The 7,599-nt window shown below is 44.6% G+C and overlaps 1 protein-coding gene across 1 annotated transcript; it reads left to right on the top strand.

Moving 5' to 3' along the window:
- The first annotated feature begins 4,867 nt into the window (after window positions 1-4,867).
- LOC129980786 (uncharacterized) lies at window positions 4,868-6,916 on the top strand. The gene is made up of 2 exons (XM_056091170.1): window positions 4,868-4,916; window positions 6,144-6,916. Exons 1-2 carry the CDS (start codon window positions 4,868-4,870, stop codon window positions 6,914-6,916), a joined length of 822 nt encoding a protein of 273 aa, XP_055947145.1.
- The last annotated feature ends 683 nt before the right edge of the window (window positions 6,917-7,599 follow it).

Here is a 7,599-nt window from a genome sequence, read left to right as displayed (position 1 = left end):
GAGAAGCCTTTGCAAAGGTTTCCGCAGCTGATAATTACATGCCTGCTTTTATAATGGCTAAGAATCGCGCGGAACGTAAGTCTTTGCGTTTCACTACCCGAAACTCCTACTCTTACAATTCAGAATTTAGGATGAGTGAATTATTGACGGCCTTGTCTAAAGCACGTGATACCAGTCCTGGTCCTGATGGAATCACGTATAACATGCTTCGCCATTTGTCTACCACTTCTCTTTCCAACCTGTTATTTCTATTTAACCGTATTTGGAATGAACAGAAGTTCCCATCACAATGGCATGAAGCTATTGTGATTCCAATCCTGAAACCCGGCAAAGACGCCTCTAACCCTCTGCACTATAGGCCAATTGCTCTCACAAGTTGTCTATGTAAAACACTAGAGCGCATGGTTAATGCCCGTCTTGTGTTTGAGTTGGAGAAAAAAGCATGCATTCCGCCATTGCAGAATGGCTTCCGCAAGGGACGCTCGACATTGGATAATATCGTCCTTCTCGAGACCCAAATTCGAAACGCATTCGTCCGGCGGAATCATCTGGTCTCCATATTCTTCGACATAGAAAAGGCTTATGACCGTGCCTGGCGTTTTGGCATTCTTGATACTCTTTCAAATTTCGGATTTAAGGGAAATTTACCCGTGTTTTTAAAGAACTTTTTATCATTAAGAACATTTCGTGTACGCATTGGAAATTTTTATTCTGATCGTTTTATTCAAGCTGAGGGAGTTCCACAAGGAAGTATCCTCAGTGTGACGCTTTTCGTAACTCATTTTAGCCAGATTCTTAATGTGTTACCACCATCTGTTAAAGGCACATTATATGTGGATGATCTTCAGATCTCTTCCCAAGGGAGCAATATGCACGTAATCGAACGCCAACTGCAGGTTGCAGTTAACAAGCTAGTAGACTGGTGTGATGAAAATGGGCATACGATTTCTCCCGAGAAAAGTCGATGTGTTCACTTTTGCAGGAAGCGTGGCATCCATTTGGATCCTTTAATCCATATCCGGAATGCTAACATTCCTGTAGTAAACGAAGTAAAATTTTTGGGAATAATATTTGACCGTAAGCTCACTTTCCTTCCGCATGTCTTACATCTGCGGAAGAAGTGTGACAGGTCTTTAAACATTCTCAAAGTACTTTCTAGGACATCTTGGGGTGCTGATAGCATTTCATTACTCCGTATTTATCAAGCAGTGACGCTATCACGTATTGATTACGGATGCGTGGTGTATGGCTCTGCGCGATCTGCCATTTTACGTAGATTAGACACTACACACCATTCTGCTTTAAGGATTTGTTCGGGTGCATTTCGGACTTCGCCAGTGGAGAGCCTTTATGTAACCTGTCATCAGTTACCATTAAGTTTACGACGCCAAAAATTATCTGCCCAGTACTATCTTCGAGCTCTGTCTATTCCGAAGCACCCCTTGTGTTCTATAGCTGTTCCAGCGAGTCTTCGGAGACTCTATACTGCACGACCCTATCATGTTCTACCATTCTGCGAAAGAGTTAAAATAATACTTCATGATTCGGAACTACATGATGTAGCGATTCAGACTACAGATCTTTTTCCGTTTCCTCCATGGGATATTAATCAATTTCGTTTTCTAAATCCATTTTCAGGTTTCGAGAAAACGACAACTGCTCCTGTAATTTTTCAGAAACTTTTTGATTCTCATCGTAGTCAATATTCGGACTATTTGAAAATTTTCACAGATGGATCAAAGTCAGACGGTCACGTTGGTTGTGGTATTGTTTCTGACACTAATGTACTGAGCTACCGTCTCGATACAACATTCTCGGTCTTATCTGCCGAGTTAGTGGCGATCCTTTATGCCCTTCAGATGATTTCAATGTCAACTGAACGAAAATTTTGCATATATACGGACAGCTTGAGTTCCTTGGAAGCACTTTCCCACTTCTGTAATCGAATTCATCCTGTTTCCCTGGAAATCTTGAGTCTGTTAAGGACTCTAAAAAACAGAGACTACGAGATATTGTTTTGTTGGGTTCCGAGTCATGTCGGAATTCGTGGAAACGAGATGGCAGATAATGCAGCAAAGAGAGCATCTTTACTGTTGAAACGAGATATCCCAAGCAATGATGTAAAAAATTCTTTGGTGCGTCGTTTATATACGCTGTGGCAGGAATCATGGAATCACCATGTTAGAAATAAACTTCATTCAATAAAACCGACAATTTCACCCTGGCCTTGCCATCCAGTGCGTGAGTACGATGTTAAATTAACTAGACTCCGCATTGGCCATACCCGTTTAACTCATCGATACCTTTTATTCGGCGAAAGAGCTCCTACTTGTCCAAATTGTCATGTAAATTTAACTATTGCTCATGTTTTAATCGAGTGTCCTAATTTTAGATGTCATCGGAAACAATTTTTTAACAGCTCATCGATAGAAATGCAAATTCTGGTGGGGGAACATCCCCATCAAAACATTTTTAAATTTTTAAAAGCTATTGGTGTGTACCATTTTATTTAATATTTTATCATCATGTAATTTAAACATCTTGTTCTCTTTTAAAAACCCCTTGCCGACATTTTAATCATAGTGCATTTTGACAATTATTTAATTTTACATACATAATTTTTTATATATATTTTAACCATACGTTTGGCGCAGTATGGTCAGAATTGGCTCTTGCGCCATTAAAACCCACAAATCCAATCCAATCCAATTCAGAGAAGTATCTGGTTTCAAGAGCGTTTCTTGCAATGCAACGCAAACGGGATGTGAAGAATTAATAAGAGCTTTGACGTCCTCTAATTTCGACCGAAGACCACGACAATCCCATGAGGCGAAACTAACCAGTAAGGAATAAGAGGGGGGAGCTGTTATCAGCACCAGTAGGCAGAGTTGCTGGTGGTTCGCAATTCATTTGTAAATCGTCATCATCCTCTTCAGAAGGATGGATTTTTAAAAGCTCGGTTCCTGTTTTTGGATTATTAAATAAGGTGGACAAATCTTTACCAGCGAGACCGGTTTTACCCAATTCCAGGGCAACCGATTTAATGGATTTAAGATCTTTAACAGAAGATCCTCGTCTTGCAAATTTCAAAGCAAGAGAATTCTGTGATGTAGACGCAAGTTTTTTCTTTTTACTTTTTGATGATGTTTGTTCTTTTATTGGACTAGAAGAAATGTGATCCGATTCAGTATCGGTAGTCAAGATAATGACTGATTTCGTTTGTGTCCCTGATGCAGTAAGAGAGAGTTTTGCTGCAGTAGCATAGCTTTTGTCTTCTTTAGGAGTCTGTGCTTTCACAAGACGCCGAGCTTCAGGAAAGGAAATATTTTGTGCAAATTTCACAGAAATAATATCCTTCTCAAGCTTCCATTTTGGGCAGACACGTGAAAAAGAGGTGTGATCACCTTTACAGTTAACACATTTTTCCTTTGGTAAACATTCATTACTTTCATGACCAGCGGCTGCACAACGGGCGCATGTAAGGGTCCCGAGGCAGTTTGTCTTTGAATGACCAAAACGCTGGCATTTAAAACATCGCAATGGATTTGGCGCATATGGCCTCACAACCAATTTCAAATATCCAGCTTTAATTGAGTCTGGAAGCTTAGGAGAATTAAACGTCAGAACATGGTGTTTGGTTTCCAGGAGTTTACCATCACGCCTAATCGAGATACGGCGCACGTGTGTGACTCCTTGACTTTTCAGTTCCTTTTCAATGACATCCAGAGGTTCATTTAACAGCTCTCCACATGTAATTACTCCTTTTGAAGAGTTTAAGGATTTATAGGTAGAGACAGAAAGAGGTATAGTACCAAAGGTTTTTAATTTCAAAATCTTTTGTGACTGTTGACGAGATGCCACTTCAACGAGCAAGTCTCCTGTCCTTAGCTTACGGACATTAGCAACTTCGCCGACACTAGAGGTGAGGGCTCTCTCCACGAGAAATGGGGAAACACTTTCAAAGGTTGCGTTATCAGAAGAAACACGTTTTACGATAAAATAAATAGCAAATGGTTTTTCAGTTTGTTTTGGGTGAACATGGTGCCCACTGAAGGGGCCCTTCTTGCGAGGAGCCATACGATATTGCGAATGATTCAGGCCCGACGGCACCGCCCACCACGGAGCCCAACAAGGGAAGGCAGCCACCGGCTCTGGCCATTACCAGACTCGGCGCTTACCTTGATGCTAGCCGGAACCTATACGCTCGGAATTACCCCCGGGGACAGTGACCACCCTTAACGCCAAGCCCAAGGAGTAACCCCTTTGCTTGATCCCTAGCAGACCAGCCACCAGCGGACTGATGCACAGGGGACCCCAGTACACCACCCGTCTTTGAAATGGGCCGCCACGCACGGCCAACACGTGGGACTTTGGCTGTCCATAAGAAGCAAGAAGCAAACAGAGCGTTGACAGCTTCTCATGGAGAGCCGCCTCGCCTGCCGTCGAGGGAAGAAAAAACACAGCAGAAAGCAGAAGGCGTAGGGGAGGGGAAACGTAAAGGGATTATAGATCCCTGGGTACCTCGGGATTGGGACACCCGTACTCACCTATAGAAGGTAAGCCTCTGAGGGGCGGTAAGCGAGGGAGCTCTCCATGAGAAGTTGTCGCCGCTCTGTTAGCTTCTTGCTTCTCATGGACAGCCAAAACCCCCACGTGTTAGCCGTGCGTGGCGACCCTTTAGACGGGTGGTGCACTGTGGTCCCCTGTGCATCAATCGGCCGATAGCTAGCAACCTGTGTTACTCTCTGCTAGGGATCAAGCGAAGGGGTTACTCCTTGGGCTTGGCGTTAAGGGTGGTCACTGTCCCCGGGGGTAACTCCCAGCGTATAGGTTCCGGCCAGCACTAATGTAAGCGTCGAGGCTGGGAATGCCCAGAGCTGGTGGCTGCCTTCCCTTGTTGGACTGCTTGGTAGGCGGTGCTTTCTGACCTGAATTGTCTTTCAATATCGTATGGGCCTTAAAACCAAATCTCCCTTCAGTGGGCATCATCCTCAAATGAAAACTGTAAATCAAAATGTTGATTCCTTTTTTGTTTTGAAACGTGTTTCAGATGGAAAAGATTCATTTCATTCAGTCTCACCATTTCTTATGCAGAGGGCAATTGCAGCAACAGTCGGCGACGTATCATCTATCCGAACCCCTCAGGGGCTCACCTACTATAGGTGAGTACGGGTGTCCCAATCCCGAGGTACCCAGGGATCTATACTCCCTTTAAGTTTCCACTCCCCTACGCCTTCTGCTTTGTGCTGTTTTTTCTTTCCCTCGACGGCAAGCGAGGGAGCTCTCCATGAGAAGCTGTCGCCGCTCTGTTTGCTACTTGCTTCTCATGGACAGGCAAAACTCCACGTGTTGGCCGTGCGTGGCGACCCATTAGAAAGACGGGCGGTGCACTGTGGTCCCCTGTGCATCAATCGCCTGGTAGCTAGTCACCTGAGTGGCTAGTCTGCTAGGGATCAAGCGAAGGGGTTACTCCTTGGGCTTGGCGTTAAGGGTGGTCACTGTCCCCGGGGGTAACTCCGAGCGTATAGGTTCCGGCTAGCGCTAGGGTAAGCGCCGAGGCTGGGATTGGCCAGAGCCGGTGGGTGCCTTCCCTTGTTGGACTCCTTGGTGGGTGGTGCCGTCGGGCCCGAATCCCCATCAATATCGTATGGGCGCTTGTCAAAAATCTCCCTTCAGTGGGCGTAAAGTATTCAAAGTTCCTAATGTTGATCATTTTGATACTTTCTTCATAATAAAACGAATATCTGAAAGCAATGAAACTTTCCATAAGGTATCTCCTTTCCAAGTTCAAAAAGCAATTTTTGCGACCGTCGGCGAGGTGAAATCTGTTAAAAAAATGCGTTCTGGGGACTTGTTATTGGAGATAGATTCTAAAAAGCAATCCCAACAACTTATGAAATTGAATGCTCTTGCTAATATACCGATATCGGTGAGTCCTCTCTCATCTCTCAACTTCTCCAAAGGCGTTATAACCTGAGGAGAATTATTTATTGTTCCTCTTGAAGAGACATCTGCTGAACTTAAAAAGCAAGGAGTGACTCATGTTCGGCAAATATCAATTCGACGTGATGGGCAACTCCTCCCCACAAAACATTTCGTACTCACTTTTCATACTCCTAATCTGCCTGAATATATTTATGCAGGGTATATCAAGTTACCAGTTCGCCAATTTATACCAAATCCTTTGAGGTGCTTTCAGTGCCAGCGATTTGGCCACTCAAAAATTAATTGCCGCGGGACACTCGCATGTGCCCGTTGTGCTGAAAAAGGGTATGATAGCCAGCAGTGTAACGCAATAGAAAAGTGCGTGAACTGCGGCGGAGATCACCCTTCGTATGCTCGATCTTTCCCACGCTGGCACTTAGAAAAACAAGTCACAACTTTAAAAATAAAAGAAGAGATAACTTATCCTGAAGCCAGACGTAAAATTGAATCCCAGACCCCTACTCCTGGTGTCAGTTATGCCTCGGCTGTGCTAAAAAATTTTTGCTCAAACTGTTCTTGTGAAAATTGCTTGAAACGAACTGTTAAAACTAATAGCCCTACAAATATATCAGAGTCTGATTCTGAGGAATCTATAAAACGTAATCCAATTCCAGAATTGGAACCCCGAAATAAAAAAAGAGCACCAAAGAAAAGAACAAAGAACTCGCAGAAGTTAAAGCTTGCGAAAAATGGCATTTCAAAATCAGAACTCCCATTAAAACTTAAAAGATCTTCTTCAAAAAATTCTGTCGCCTTAGGGCTAGCGAAAAAAGGTGTTGTCCACAAGGACTTATCATCCATTTTTGGAGGCACTTTAAATAGCCCAGATATTACATTGCATCCATCAGAGGATGATGATGACCTGGAGATGAGTTGCGAAATCCAAGCAACTCCAACTAATGCCTGCCCCTCAGGGGCTCACCTTCTTTAGGTGAGTACGGGTGTCCCAATCCCGAGGTTCCCAGGGATCTTTACTCCCTTTCAGTTCGCTCTCCTCTACGCCTTCTGCTTTCTGCTGTGTCTTTCCTTCCCTCGACGGCAAGCGAGGGAGCTGTCCATGAGAAGCTGTCGCCGCTCTGTTTGCTTCTTGCTTCTCATGGACAGCCAAAAACCCCACGTGTTGGCCGTGCGTGGCGACCCATTTGAAAGATGGGTGGTGCACTGTGGTCCCCGGTGTATCAATCGGCTGGTACCTAGTCACCTCAGTGGCTAGTCTGCTAGGGATCAAGCGAAGGGGCTACCCCTTGGGCTTGGCGTTAAGGGTGGTCACTGTCCCTGGGGGTAGCTCCCAGCGTATAGGTACCGATTAGCACTAGGGTAAGTACCGAGGTTGGAAATATCCAGAGCCGGTGGCTGCCTTCCCTTGTTGGGCTCCGTGGTGGGTGGTGCCGTCGGGCTCGAATCTTTAGCAATGTCGTATGGCTCCTCCCAAGAAGGGTCCCTTTAGTGGGCAACGTGTTCCTTAACCTTTTAATATTGACAACCATTTTGATCGTTTTTATATCGTGAAGCGCGTTTCTGAAAAAGACGAGACATTTCAAACAGTATCTCCGTTTCTGGTACAAAAGGCCATCAATGCCACAATTGGTGAAGCAACTTCCATCCGCAAGATGC

The sequence above is a fragment of the Argiope bruennichi genome, chromosome 8 (assembly GCF_947563725.1).
Source record: "Argiope bruennichi chromosome 8, qqArgBrue1.1, whole genome shotgun sequence".
NCBI lineage: Eukaryota > Metazoa > Arthropoda > Arachnida > Araneae > Araneidae > Argiope > Argiope bruennichi.
This window is presented reverse-complemented; position numbering and strand designations above follow the sequence as displayed.

What these genes read in the sequence shown, in the direction of transcription:
- LOC129980786 (XM_056091170.1), top strand. Translation starts at nt 4,868, where the DNA reads ATGCCCAGAGCTGGTGGCTGCCTTCCCTTGTTGGACTGCTTGGTAGGC. An exon ending in GTTGGACTGCTTGGTAGGCG is followed by an intron (nt 4,917 to 6,143) that starts GTGCTTTCTGAC and finishes ATATTTATGCAG; the next exon opens with GGTATATCAAGTTACCAGTT.